Source organism: Hemicordylus capensis, chromosome 12 (assembly GCF_027244095.1).
Source record: "Hemicordylus capensis ecotype Gifberg chromosome 12, rHemCap1.1.pri, whole genome shotgun sequence".
Taxonomy (NCBI): Eukaryota; Metazoa; Chordata; class Lepidosauria; order Squamata; family Cordylidae; genus Hemicordylus; species Hemicordylus capensis.
The window spans coordinates 4523986-4538466 of NC_069668.1; the positions used below are offsets into that span (position 1 = coordinate 4523986).

General features: G+C 49.7%; 1 protein-coding gene across 2 annotated transcripts in view; it reads right to left on the reverse strand.

Annotated features, from left to right (window-relative positions):
* Positions 1-316: 316 nt before the first annotated feature.
* The window catches only part of USP32 (ubiquitin specific peptidase 32), a 145382-nt gene continuing 131217 nt past the window's right edge, over positions 317-14481 (reverse strand). For both annotated transcript variants that reach the window (XM_053275083.1, XM_053275082.1), the window contains exons 28-34: positions 12543-12629; positions 12063-12183; positions 11121-11312; positions 10279-10564; positions 7882-8327; positions 6569-6661; positions 317-4828 (exon numbers count right to left, since the gene is read on the reverse strand). In XM_053275083.1, coding sequence (XP_053131058.1) covers positions 4655-4828; positions 6569-6661; positions 7882-8327; positions 10279-10564; positions 11121-11312; positions 12063-12183; positions 12543-12629 — 1399 coding nt within the window. In that variant the 3' untranslated portion in view covers positions 317-4654. The remainder of the gene's footprint in view (positions 4829-6568; positions 6662-7881; positions 8328-10278; positions 10565-11120; positions 11313-12062; positions 12184-12542; positions 12630-14481) is intronic.

The following is a 14481-nucleotide window of genomic DNA, read 5'->3' on the forward strand; positions in this document are numbered from 1 at the left end:
GGACCACCTGAGAGCATCCCAGAGTATTAGACCTCTGGGGAACAACTTGATTTAAGCATGTTTCTGAGGCTGTACTCCTAAACTCCTTAGGAGAAAGCCTCAGTAGAAACTGCAAGACTTATTTCTGAACAAACACACGCAGGGTTGCACTGTAAACTGCTTCAAAGACCCAAGTAGTTAAATAGAACTGTTACATAAACGAAAATGGGTTACCCCGGGCGGAATGACTGGGGAAAGTGATCCTATCAACTCACTCAACTTTTTGAGAAAGATCAAGAACGAACAGACAGACAAGGAATGGGCGACACACCGCATCTGCATCCACAGAATTTAATTCGGATAATATAGTTACAGATAAACGGGTTCACTCAATATACAGTTACTTGGACTTTTTTCTTTTTTTATAAGTTCATATCCCAATACATTAATACTTTTTCTTTTTAAAATTATTTACACAGTACTTATGTACATTGTCTTTCTAAATTCAGTGCATTGTCAATAAGTTTTATACAATAATTTACAAAGTGAATGTGGTTAAGAGTTAACTTAATAAATTTTCCTGTTAAATTTAGGAATTAATCTTGTAAAAAAAATAATAATTACAACCAATGTAACAAAAGCATGACAGATTAAAATGACAACAGGAGATCGTGCTACCTGGTTAAACAAACAAAAAATAAAGCAAGCCTTTTGAAATGAATTGAATTTTTTAAAAAATATTTTGGGGTGGGTTGGTGGGTTAAAGTTTGCAGAAAGATGTGGGGGTAGGGTGGGGGATCTCTTTGTCCTGAATCAAAAAATCCTACTTTCAAAAAACAAAACAAAATTTTCTTTTCTCCACCCACACCACTGTAGGGCAGAAGATGACGACTTTGGACCAAAGCATCATGAGCACAATTCCCACCAATTCACGGTGAAATGCACGAGGTTTGCACCAGCTGCTCAGTACATGGGTACCCCTTTGGCAAACCTGCATTAGAAATTCTCTAACCTGCATTAGAAATTCCTGTACATGGGCACCCCTTTGGCAAACCTGCATTAGAAATTCTCTAACCTGCATTAGAAATTCTCTAATTAGAAATTTTCTAACCTGCATTAGAAATGACCTGGCTTGGGGCATGGTGTGTCCATTGCGAGACGGAACGGTGCCTGAAAGGAGGCCAGATTTACCTTCTGAAAGCAACACACACATTAGGGCAGTTCAGACGATCATCATGAGGGGCAGGAGAAGCCCCCTGACCCTAATTCAAGAGCCGGGCGCACTTGAGATTTCCGATCATGTGTTAGATAAAAACAAGGCTGTGGCGAGGAGCACAATAGTCAGTCAAGCTCCAGCTAGAAGAACAAGCACACCCTGCTTGGGGGGTTCTGTATGCAGAACGGTAGAAATAATCCAACCGAGCTCAGGCTTAATTGATAATCAGGCTCCCCAACACCAACCTTATTTTTATCTAACACATGATCACAAATTGGGAACGCGCCAGCTCCCAAGTCAGGGACGGTTCTCCGGCCCTGATGTCAATCCTGTGAACTGCCCTGGTGCCTTTTCTAAGGTCCAATTCACAGGCTGGTCTAAATCTGCAGCTCCCAAGGACTGGGGTGTGTGCACGCACTCTGACCCCCACACCCCACCCATAATGCGGTGTCTGATATGGGGGTTCTATGTCGAGGACAAGGCCCAAGTGATGCCAATCATCCTTCCCCTTATTTGTGGGGTGGAGGAGCAAGTTTTCACACCAACACAGCTTTGTGAGCAAAGGCCCCAACCCGAAATGCCGATACCACGCATTACGGAGGTGGTGGGGTGACGGGGTGCGTGCTCAGCCCTCCATCATATATGGACTACTAAGAGTGCACCCTGGGCTCCAAAAACTGCAAACTAGATGTCAGGGGAATTATCAGACACTGAAATCCCTCAACATACACCGGTCTATAAAGATCTGGTGGGATCACAGTGGAATTCCATCCTCGCAAGCATGTTGAGAAACGCAGCTAACAGTGTGGCGTGAAATCTGCTTCCAAACGGTGCAGGTTTAAAGAGAAACTCACTTTTTAAAAGCCTGTAAACGATGAAACTCAGTCAAAGAGGAGACTGGAGAGAAAAACCTTTGCCACAAAACTGTATGTCTTCGCTTTGGGGGTGTGGTGGGGCTGGGGGAAGCATACATTTAAATAAATAGTCTAGCTTAAGTCAAGTTCTCACTCTGGTGGCTGAGCCTGTGTCTGGACTGGACCACTTAGACGGCAAGGAAGGGTTCACATGACTGAAGGATCCTCAAAAATAAAATAATAATAATAATTTTTAAAAAACATTGTCTCAAGAACCTAGATCGAATGAGGGTTCCAACCTAGCCTTCTTCATAACAAATTAGTGGTTTTTTTAAAAAAAGTGTTTAGTCTGGTTTTGCATGGAGCCACATCCAGTGATGAGAGCCTGTGTACAGTCTGACATGGCACAGTCCAGACACAGGCTGATTGCCTCGGTGAGAACCACGCCCTTATTCCAGTTTTTAAAAATAAAGCCTCAGTCCTGAAGCCAGCTGCTCACTCCAACGCGCTACAAAAGAACGAACCCTGCCGTATTAACTTGCTCGCGAGTAATCTCATTTGAGAAGCTGCTTTGGAAGAGGGGGTTCGGGGAGAACAGGGAAATCCGTGTCCAGCTACTCCCCAAGGCTTCCTCAGAATATCAGAACCGGTTGCCTGCATGGGCTTTTGGATCCCTGGGAACGAGTGAGCAGGAATTCACTCCGCAGCCCCTCTGCGGATCTTTCCGGGCCAATGGAAGTGGCCATGCAACTTCGTTGGCATCTCCGCCTCCATAAGGAGCTCCCAGAGAAGCAGCTGTTCTGTGGAAACCGCTCACAGATTTATCAGCACGGCAGCGGAGCTGACAAATATAAATTTGGTGTGGGTTGCAAACCAATACCTATGTTCGCACAGTAAGAAACGAACACCATTTCCCTTCCCAGGACACATACACTGGCCAGCTCAGTTTTGATTGGATAACATTTGAGATGATCACAGCTGCCCCCCTGACACCATGCCTTGCTCCTGAGATGGAGAGGACACCCCTCCTTTCAGGGCAAAAGCCGTTACAGCAAGAAAATGAGCTGTGCTTGAGTGGTGGTTATTCTTTCCTTTAATTTTTTCCCCCTTTTAAAGTGCAATTAAAAACACAAGAACAGCAAACGTTCACTGGTCACACATGAGGATTTTCTTCTTCCTCCTCAGGTCTGCTGCCCGTGTAATGCTGGCATGTCCTTAAACCTCAGTGGAGAGATCAGGAGTGGACTGTGGATCTGGCACTGCCCCTGGTCTGGGAAAAAAATCCCCACTAGCCTTAAAATCCCTGTTAGCCTTGTTAAAACTGGCCCGGATATGAAGATGATTTCGCTTCGCTTAGAGCAGGCGTTCACCAACTTGGGGTCCCAACTGCTGCTGGACTGCAACCCCTGTCATCCCCCGCCCCAACAGTCAAAGGCCACTGTGGCTGGGGATGATGGGAGTTGTAGTCCTGCAATATCTGAGGGCTCAAGTTGGAGAACTTACAGTGATGAGATCCCATGCCCCCCCCCCCCGTCTCATAACCACGTTTCCCACATGCCAGCATTATGTCTGCATCAGCCTTGAGAGCTAAGAGCGAGCTTCTGGGTTTTGTACAAAATTTTAAAGGTGGGGGAGGGGGGGAAAGATGTGCTCTGGCATCACACAAAGGTTTCAGGTGAATCTCTGACTCTGATGCCAGAAGAAAAGATTAGTGCACACAGCCTGACCCGAAGCCAGAAGGGAAAACCCAGCTCACTTGCGGGCTCCCAGATTGCACAATACAGGCCCTCACTCAGCCCCGGACACTCAAACTGGGGTAAGGGAAGGCAAGTACCTGTCTCCTCACCGCACAGTCTGGTGTGGCCTCAACTTCAAGATCTCAAGCATGTAAGGACCGACAAGTTCCTTCAAGCCATCCTGAAAACACAGCAGGCAGCCGAGAGGCCAAGGCAACGCCACGAAAGGCTATCAGCCGATATGAGGCGATCATTGCCCAGAGAGAGAATCCTAAGCCAAGGCAGTGGCCAGAGGGGTTACACATTGGAAGGGGGCGTTCCCTAGCTGTCATGTCTGCTTTTGTGCACGTGACAGATCTTCACTCTTCCTAGCTCGCCATTAAAGTGGAATCAAACTTCAGAAAAATGAGGTAGAAGCTTCGTGTCTGCAGACGACACTACACGTGAATCGTTTTTAATCAGAAGAGAGCCTTCAAGGGTTTTTATGTTTGTTTCCCTTTCCCCAAAGAGTAATTTGTAAAAAGCTGATATTACGACTCCAGGTCAGCTCTCATGTGAATTATTTCGATTTTAAGCTCTCTTGGTCCTAGTTTGCTTATGCCAAACCAGTTTAAAGGCTGAAGGCAAAAAAGAAAACCAAAGAATCCAGCCAATGTTTTTGGGGCACGTACCGAGGGATCCGAACAGAAACAATACTATCTCGTGATGTGAACTTCTATTTAATTAGGGTTGGTTTTTTTCTCTCTTTCTAGTTGTGCTTTCAGATCACAAGAGGAAAATAAAAATGACACCTAGCTCATCCGCTCAGCTACAGCTGCCTCTGGGCAAGCCAAGGCGATTCGGCAAGGCCCCACGGAAGCCCGTCTCGCTCACTGCAGGACACAGTACTTCTTGTAGTCTGACTCAAAGTCTTCGTCCATGCTGCTCGTGTCCGCCATGTTCTTCCCATCAATCTTTGGCAGAAATTGTGCATAGTCCACCTCCTGCTGTTCGTAGAAAAGGATGTAGGCGGAGTCTGTGTCGATCTCATCGGGATGCAATTCCTGGAGGAGGGAGGAAGAGCCTTATGGGAGGAGAGTGGGTATTGTGGTAGCAAGCATGAATGGTCTCCTTTGCTAAGCAGGGTCTGCCCTGGTTGCATATGAATGGGAGACTACATGTGCACGCACCGTAAAATATTCCCCTCAAGGGATGGGGCTGCTCTGGGAAGAGCACCTGCCTGCTTGCTCCTAGGTTCCCTCCCTGGCAACTCTAAGACAGGGATGAGAGAGAGTCCTGCCTGCAACCTTGTAGAAGCCGCTGTCCATCTGTGTAGATAAAACTGAGCTAGAGGTTCCAAGGGTCTGCCTTGGCAGAAGGCACCAACCTATGTTCTTAAGATATGAGGAAGGATGTTTATTTGATCCATCCAAAATGTCTATTACTATAATAATTCATTCTTCGAAATAGCAGGCTTGTTGCACCCTGTTTATGGAATAGCCTCCCCAGTGAGGTTCTCCTGGCTTTGTGACTTTGTTTTTTTCGATGCCTGGCAAAGACCTTTTTGTTCACTCGGTCCTTTGAAATTATTTTTGATTCGATTGGAACTTATTTTAAAATTTAAAATGGTTCTGTATTGCATTTTCTTTCTCCTTTTTTTGTTTGTTATGATTTCATATGTTGCATGTTTTTATTTCATGTTTTCATGTTGTGTTGGAAGCTGCCCAGACAACAATTTTTTAATGGAGCCGCAAACAAATAAAGATGATGATGATGATGATGATGATGATGATTTCATACGCACATTAATTGGGTAGGACAAGGTCTGGAGCTGTGAATGGTCTTGTTTTATGATCATGTGTGAGGAAAGAGCAATGTAGGAGGCATGGAAATGCTGTTCTGCAAGGTTCCCGCTGGGCAAGACAGCTGTTCCACCTCCCTCACAAAACAGCTGGATACAGCTGCTGTGTAGGACAGAGCCCACCTCTCCATCACTTCCCCCTCACCCACCTCACTTTTTCAAAACACACAATCACCACACGGGAGAGTACACAGCTCCCAAACTTGAGTAGGATGCTTGTCCTACCCCAATAACAACAACAACAACAACAACAATTCAATTTCTATACTGCCCTTCCAAAAATGGTTCAGGGCGGTTTACACAGAGAAATAACAAACAAATAAGTTGGGGATCATAAAATGATCAGGGGGAACTAGCCTAATATATTTACACAGAGTGTCCCACCAAACTTAGCACCAACAAAGTACGAACTTCTTGCATCCATCCAAAGGGAGAGTGGTGGTCTCGAGATTACCTGTGAACAGGGTGTCCAGAATGCTATTCACAATGCCCTGGAAAATAAATCTCTCTAGCTCAGGGGCAGGCAACAATGTATTGTGGCTGGGGGATGATGGGAGTTGTAGTTCAACAACAGTTGGAGGGCCAAGGTGGCCTACTCCATATGACCCTACCTGGATCTCAAGGTTTTCTTAGGAGGCCTTGCTCTGAGTTATCCCGGCCAACTGAGGGGTGGAGGGTGGTTACTAGAGAGAGAGCCTTTTGGGGGGTGGCATCACGTTTATGGAACAGCCTCCCCAGTAAGGCTTGCATCATCACTTTGTTCTTTCAGACACCAGGTGAAGACTTTTTCATTCACCCAAATTTTAAAAGGCCTTTTATTACATTTTAATCTGTTTAAGGGTATATTTTAATAAATTGTTTTACTGTGCAGACTGCCCAGAGGGCAGCCAAGAAATAAAACAGGGATTACGGTTTCCTCTCTCCGGGAAGCAAAGCCCCTTACCTTACAGCTGCTGTCGTTGTAACAGTACCACTTGTCGTTGGGGTTTTTGGCATATGTGACGTAATGACCTCCGCCCATGATTCCTGAATGGCACTGGAAGAGAAAAGTGGTAGCCATTTTTAAAAAATCAGTGGCTCAGGAGATGTGAAAGTTACCACTAAAAAAATACTGGTACCTGTCTGAATGCACTCATTTTTTATATTCCATCTTCCTGCTCTATAAAGGCAAACATTCACGTCTGGTTAGGTACTCCTGATGTTGCTGAACTACAACACTCATCATCCCCAGATACAATTTATTATGGCTGGGGATTATGGGACTTGTAGTTAAGCAAAATTTGGCACGCAGAAGCTTGGGAACCCCTGGGCGATATGATTTCACATACTGTTGTATCCGTCTCCTGCTTCCTGGGTGGTCCAAGAAGTGCCCCTGCCTGCCAGATTATGATTATATTTCTGCTTGCCCCACTTTCCCTCCAAGGAGCATGCATTCTTCCCTTTTTAATCCACACAACCACCCTGAGAGGTAGGTTAGGCTGAGAGCAAGTGGGGGGCCCAAAGGTCATGCAGTCAGCTTCATGGCCGAGTGGGGATTTGAACTTCAGACGCCCCCGTCCTAGGGAGGAGAGCTGGTCTTGTGGTAGCAATGTCGCTGCCAGTCAGTGTAGGCAACACTAAGCTAGATGGGCCAGTGGTCTGACTCAGCGTAAGGCAGCCTCCTAGGCAACCTCTAGGGAAGGACTGCAGCTGAGTGGCAGAGCATCTGCTTTGCATGTGAGCAAGTCCCCGCTCACTCCCTGGCAGCATCTCCTGGTAGAGTGAGGAGAGTCCTGCCTGAAATCTGGGAGAGCCGCTGCCAGTCAGTGTAGACCATCCTGAGCTAGACTGAGCAGGGGTCAGCTTCAGATGCTCATCAGGAGCATCGACAGCTCAATGGAAGAGCATCTGCTTTTCATGCAGAAGTTCTGGGTTCGCGCTCTGGCAGCATCTCCAGGTAGGGCTGGGGGAGACTCCTGCCTGGAACTGTGGAGACCTGCTGCCAGCCAGTGCAGGCAACCCTGGGTTAGATCGACCACTGGTCTGACTCAGTAGATGGCAGCTTCCCATACTCCTAGCTTGTTCCTCGAACTGCTACAGCCAAGTGGGGGCGATTTGTTCCAAACAAGCTGGGATTTATACTCCTGGTCTCCTGCCCCTGTTGGACTTTGGTGCTAAACCCCACAGCTTCGGGGACCCCTCCCTGTCTGCAGGGCCGCGGGTTGCCTTCTGCAAGGGGAGCAACGCTCCTTCTGACCGCGAACAATCGGAGCCTACCGAAATTGCATAGAGGTTGTAGATGGGGTTCCCGCCGCAGACTTCTCCTCCGTGGCCGTCCGCCGTCTCCTCCTTCCCGCCGCGGCTCTCCAGCTGAGTGCTGAGGCCGCCGTTGCTGTGCGAGTCCTGTTTGCAAAGCCCCCCATCGGCAAAAGTCCCCTCGCCCTCCTGAGAAGCCGCACACAGCTCCCCCTGACTGCCCCCCAGCGCCTGCCCCCGGCCCAAGCCGTCCCCTGGCTCGGGAGCCACTCTGAGGTCCAGTTCCATCCCAGTCTCCCGGCAAGCGGTGTCCAAATTCTCTTTGCTGCTGGAGAGTTTGCTTTTGCATAACTGGGGCAGCCGCCGCCGCCCCTTCCCTCGACCCAAAGTCCGGGGGCTGCTGGTGGGGCTGACGTTGCGGCTCGATGGGCAGCCGGGCGTGCATTTCCTCCCAGGCGAGGGTGGCGCTGGGAAGAGAAAGAGCACAAAACGCGTCAGGCAGACGAGTCAAAGCATCATCAACAGGGGTTCTCAACCTTGGGTCCCCAGATGTTATTGGACTTCAGCTCCCATAATCCCCAGCCAAAGGCCGCTGGGGCTGGGGATTATGGGAGTTGAAGTCCAAGAACATCTGGGGACCCAACGTTGAGTATCTCTGTTCAAGACAACTCACTTCTCCATTACAGAAACCTAGAAAGCCGCCTTCTGCTGAGTCAGACCCTTGGCCCTCGAGCTTAGTACTGTCTACACAGACTGGTAGCAGCTTTCTAAGGTTTTAGGCAGGAATCTTTCTCAATCTGACCCAGAGATGCTGCCAGGGATTGAACCCAGGACCTTCTGTCTGTGAGCATGCAGGATTCTGCTTAGCCCAGAGCGGCCCCATCCCCGAAGGGGAATCTCCTACAGAGCTCACATGTGGTCTCCCATTCAAATGCAAACCAGGGCAGACCCTGCTTAGCAACAGGGACAGGTCATGTTTGCGACCACAAGTCAAGGCTTGACCTGCGGACCTTCGATAGCAAAACAGAATCTCCAAGGTTGGATATAGAAGAGAGAGAACAATTCAATAATTCAACAAAATAGATCTCCTTTGGTAGCAGTACAAGGACTTCACATTCCCTGTAAAGTGCTTTTAAAAAAACCCAAAGAAACGTCTGTCCTCTTTGCAGCTGCTCAAGGGGGTTTGCGATCTATAGAAACATTGGAAGCCACCTTACAGCAAGTCAGACGATGGTCCTTCTAGCTCAGGATGGTCAACACTGACTGGCAGCGGCTCTCCAAGGTTTCTGGCAGCAGATTTCCCCAGCCCTCCCTGGAGATGCTGCCAGGGCGTGAACCTGGGACTCTCTGCATGCAGAAGCAGATGCTCTCCCGCCGAGCTACAGGCCCAGCCCCCAAAGCACAGGAAGCTGCCTTCCGCGGAGTCAGACCCTCGGCCCATCTAGCTCAGTATGGTCTACACTGGCCGGCAGTGGCTCTCCAGGGCTTCAGGCTGGGGACTTTCCAGGAGATGCTGCCAGGGATTGAAGTTGGGGCTCTCTTCTGCATGCAAAGCCCAGAACTGTCCCCTATAAGGAAGCCGCTCTGTAAAGAGTCAGACCACTGGTCCATTTAGCTCAGCATTGCCAGCACTGACTGGCAGCAGATCCTCCAAGGTTTCAGGCAGGATCCTTTCCCAGCCCCGCCTGAGGCTCCCCAGAGGCATCTGGTGGGCCACTGTGTGAAACAGGATGCTGGTCTAGATAGGCGTTGGGCCTGATCCAGGAGGACTGTTCTTTTTTTCCTTATGTTCTTATGCTGCCAGTGATTGGAGCGGGGACCTTCGGCACAGAAAGCCGATACTCTATTCAAGCTACAGTACCGTTCGCAGCCCAAATAGTAAAAACAACAACAATTAAGGAGGTACATTCAGATCTACAGAGGGTCATAGGAACATGGGAAGCTGCCATATACTGAGTCAGACCCTTGGTCTATCTAGCTCCGTATTGCCTACTCAGACTGGCAGCGGCTTCTCCAAGGTTGCAGGCAGGGATCTCTCCCAGCCCTATCCTGGAGATGCTGCCAGGGCGGGAACTTGGGACCTAGATGCTCTTCCCAGAGTAGTTCCATCCCCTGGGAGGGAATATCTTCCAGTGCTCACACATCAGGTCTCCCATTTATATGCAACCAGGGCGGACCCTGCTTAGCTAAGGGGACAAATCATGCTTGCTACCACAAGACTAGCTCTCCTGGTCTTGTGCTGATGGGATGCGACCAGACCTTGTGGCAGCACAATGCACAGCACAGCTCAGCTCAACGCACAGCACAGCTCAACGCACAGCACAGCTCAGCTCAACACACAGCACAGCTCAGCTCAGCTCAACGCACAGCACAGCTCAGCTCAGCGCACAGCCGAGGGTCCCCCAGATCTCCCGTTACCTTTGATATCATTCAAGATGTTCGAGGCGCTGAGGGAGGAGGGGCTCCTGGTCAACACATCACCCTCCCCGGCCACCAGCACCTCTGTCCGCCTCCATTCCTCTTGCAGAACCTGGGGCTCAGAAAGGTCCTCAGCTTGGGGAGTCAGCAGCTTTGGCGGCCAGAGGCTCGGATCTCTTGGCACCAGGAAGGCACTCGGGTCGAAACTCTCTCGGGGAAACTTGACGATTTTCTGGGATTTTATCCAGCGGCCGTTGACAAACTGGAAGCGCTTCAAGTGGATTATCTAGCAACATGTGGAAAAGGGAATCTGGTTGGTGGTTTCATATATACCATACAAATCAATACATATGTGTCCATACAAATCAATACATATGTGTGCATGTGTGTGTGTGGTTTTTTAAGCTGCAAACACAACTGCATACAGGATCCCAGAAGGACGCTGTCAGTCAAAAAGAATGGTATAGATTTATGGTTGATTAGCAAAACAGATACCTAATTGGCAAGATGTTTTGGCTACTGCCCTCTTCACATGCTCTAGTGTTACAGCTTAAGAAGATGGAAGCCAAAACATCTTGAAAATCACATTTTTGTTTTGTTAATCAACAATACATTTATACACACACACTTTCAAGCAGGAACTTTGATCTAGGCACTTTTGCTCTGTAATTCAGGGGTTCCCAATCTAGGGTACCCAGGTGTTGATGAACTGCAACGGGCACTGTGGAGGGGGATGATGGGAATTGTAGTCCTAGCCCATCTGGAGTCCCGGGCTCGAGACTCCCTGGCTTGACCGGACCTGAAAGCGGGGACGGGGGGAGGGGGTTGGCCTCAGCCCGCACCAGGATAGGGGGAAGCCGCCACAGGTCCAGCTTCTTGGTGGCCAGGCAGTGGGTCTTGCACTTGGAGCAGTAGTACATCTCATCCTCGCCCAGCTCCTCCTCGTTGGTGAAGGCCCGTAAGCAGCTGTCCAGGTTGATTGGCTCGGCCTGAGCCCGCCGGCTCTGCTCGACGCTTCTGTGCTCCTCGATGATCTGAACCAAGTGAGAGGAAAAGCAGAAGCAGGCGTGACTTCTATGCATCCTTTCCCCCTGCCAGTGCATCAAGATATGTCGTTTTCTACTGATATGGGCTGAGAATTCTCACATTGCTTTCTAGAGAAAGATCTTTCTCTCCCCCCACTCTCTCTCTGAGCTCTAGAAGGCCCCCTAATGATGGTCAGTGCACCCCATACGTGGGGCTGCCCCGAGCTCATGAAGATGGTCAAGGGGTGTGTGTGGATATGGCGTCCTTGTGTCCTCCTTGCAAAGTTTCACAGGAACCAAAGAAACTGCCAGATGCTGAGTCAGACCCTTGTTCCATCGAGCTCAGCACTGTCGACACTGACTGGCAGCAGCCCTCCGCTGTTTGAGGCAGGAGTCTTTCCCAGCCCTACCCCGAGATACCAGGAAATGAATCCGGGTCCTCCTGCATGCAAGCGGATGCTCTACCACTACAGCCCTATTCCCAAAGGTTTCCAGTCCTTAGGGACTTAGGCAGCTGCCTCCTACTGAGTCAGGTCCATCGAGCTCAGTACTGCCTGCACTGACCGGCAGCAGCCCTCCACGGTTTCAGGCAGAGTCTTTCCCAGCCTTCGCTGAAGATGCTGCCAAGGATCGAACCCGGGACCTTCTGCATGCAACGCAGAGGCTCTGTCAAATGAGCTACAGTCCAATCCCAGCCTGTGTCAGAAAACAAGACACGGAGAGACGTTTGGCTGGGTGTTATTTTGCGGGGCCTTTTACCCGTTCCTGCGACGTCTGGTAGCGGAGATGAAGGGCGGTGGGGTCCCAGTCGACAGCAATGTTGGCATTCCCAATGGAAGCTTGGTCTTCCGTGCAGGCAATTGTGCAGCCTCGGCAAAACCTGAAGAAGCGGGGGAGGAGGAGGGGATGAGGGGGCCGCTTCTCTGCCAAGCCACAAATATACCCCCTTCCGGAAGGCCGTGCAATTCATCTGGACTTTGCAAGCCGAATGCAGTTCACGCTAGCAGTGGACACTATCCATCCATGTGGCAGATGGAGAGGGGACATTCTGGAATGCTGGATTGAGACTGTCTGGTTTTAAAGATACTCGAGGCTGAGTGGGAGGTGGAGGCAGCCAAGGAGGCTCATCTGGAGCTCGGCAGAATTCGCATGGTCCCAATCCCAGGGAGAGGTCTCACTTCTACCTGGCACCTGGCCAGTCTGGCTCTCTCAACACAGCTCCGGAAAGAGGGAACTTACCTGTACCACGGGCACCAAGCACAGGAGTTGCCGTCCTTCTGGACCACCCGCAGGGTGAACGGGTACTGGTACCCCATGCTGTCGTCACTAAAGAAAAGAACATCAAAAAATCTGAACGCGCAGCATTTTAAGAATGAACAAAGCCCTCCTGCGGCTGGTTGGGCTGCTTTCCTTAATATTGGCTTCTTTCATGTTTCAGCAGAATTCCCAAAGCAGTTTGCAGATTAAAACAACGCAAGACCAAAACGACAACGATGAATGGTGAAAAGAGCAGATGCATCTCTGGGGAGGAGAGCTGGACTGGTGGCAGAGCGTATGAAGGGCCCCCTTTGCTAAGCAGGGTCTGCTTGGGATGGGTGACTACATGTGAGTACCGCAAGATATCCCCCTTAGGGGATGGGGCCGCAGCTCTGTAGCAGAGCATCCTCTTGGCATGCAGAAGGTCCCAGATTCACTCCCTGGCAGCATCTCCAGGTAGGGCTGGGAGAGACCCCAGCCTGAAACCTTGGAGAAGCCACTGCCAGTCAGAGTTGACAATGGTCTGACTCAGTACCAGGCAGCTTCCTATCGTAAGCAAAAATGGCCAAAGACACAACACAACTGCGGGGCCATGACAGCCTCCCAAAGGAAGACATTTCAAAACCCTGGAGCAGTGACCAAAAAGGGCCTGCATTTCTGTGTGGAGGACAACCTCGCCTCCATGCAGATCAAACCTTCAGGAGGATCTCATCATTAGATCTCAAGAATCGGGGGTGGGGGGGGAGAGGGTGTCTTCCAAGTCACATCTTTGTATCTTCCAAGTCAGAACAATGCCCTGGTAGCTCAAGGCAACCTCTGTGAGGTTTCCCTTCGTTTTATTCCAAGAGCCCTGGGGGGTAGGTTAGACCAAGAGCGTATAACTAGTCCAGTGAACTTAAGGACTGAGAGGGAATTTGAATCTGGCTCTCTCTCGCTCAAGCCCAAGAGTATTCACTGTACCATGCTGGTTAAGAACACAGGAAGCTGCCTTATACCGAGTCAGACCATTGGCCCATCTAGATGAGGACTGTCTACACGGACTGGCAGCAGGAGTTTCAGGCAGGAGTCTCTCCCAGCCCTACCTGGAGATGCTGCGAGGGCCTGAATCTGGGACTTTCCGCAAGTAGAGCAGATGTGAGACCACTGAGCTGCAGCCCAACACCCCAACAGGAAGTGCCTTATACTGAGTCATGCCCTTGGCCCAGCTAGCTCAGAATTGCCTACACTGACTGGCAGCAGCCCTCCAAGGTTTCAGGTGGGAGCCTCTTCCAGCCCTAGCTGAGGATGCTGCCAGGGACTGAACCTGGGACCTTTTGCAGGTTCATGCAGAACAACATTTATGAAATAGCTTCCCCAGTGAGGCTTGCCTGGCTTCACCACTTCGTTCTTTTAGACGCCAGGTGGAGACCCTTTTGTTCATTCAGGCCCTTTCAATTTTAAAATGTTCAATCCACTTTTAATTGATTTCCACCATGTCTTTTAAATTGTTCTATATTGCATTTTGTATCGCCTTCCCCCAAGCCCTTTTGGGTGTGCTATGATTTAATGGGGTGTGCGTTTTTATCTCATGTCTTAATTATTATTTTTTCATTTTCTATCCTGCTCTTTCTCCAAGGAGCCCAGAGCAGTGTACTACATACTGAAGTTTCTCCTCACAACAAACTTGTGAAGTAGGCTAGGCTGAGAGAGAAGTGACTGGACCAGAGTCACCCAGCTAGTCTCATGGCTGAATGGGGATTTGAACTCGGGTCTCCCCAGTCCTAATCCAGCACTCTAACCGCTACACCTCACTAAGCCGCCGAGAGAACGACCTGTTATGGGGTGGCTGACAAGTAAAGTTTACTATTATGCTTCTGCATGCAAAACCCCATCTCCTAAAAAGCAGACCGCACCCATCTGAAGTCCTCCATCCAAATACAAA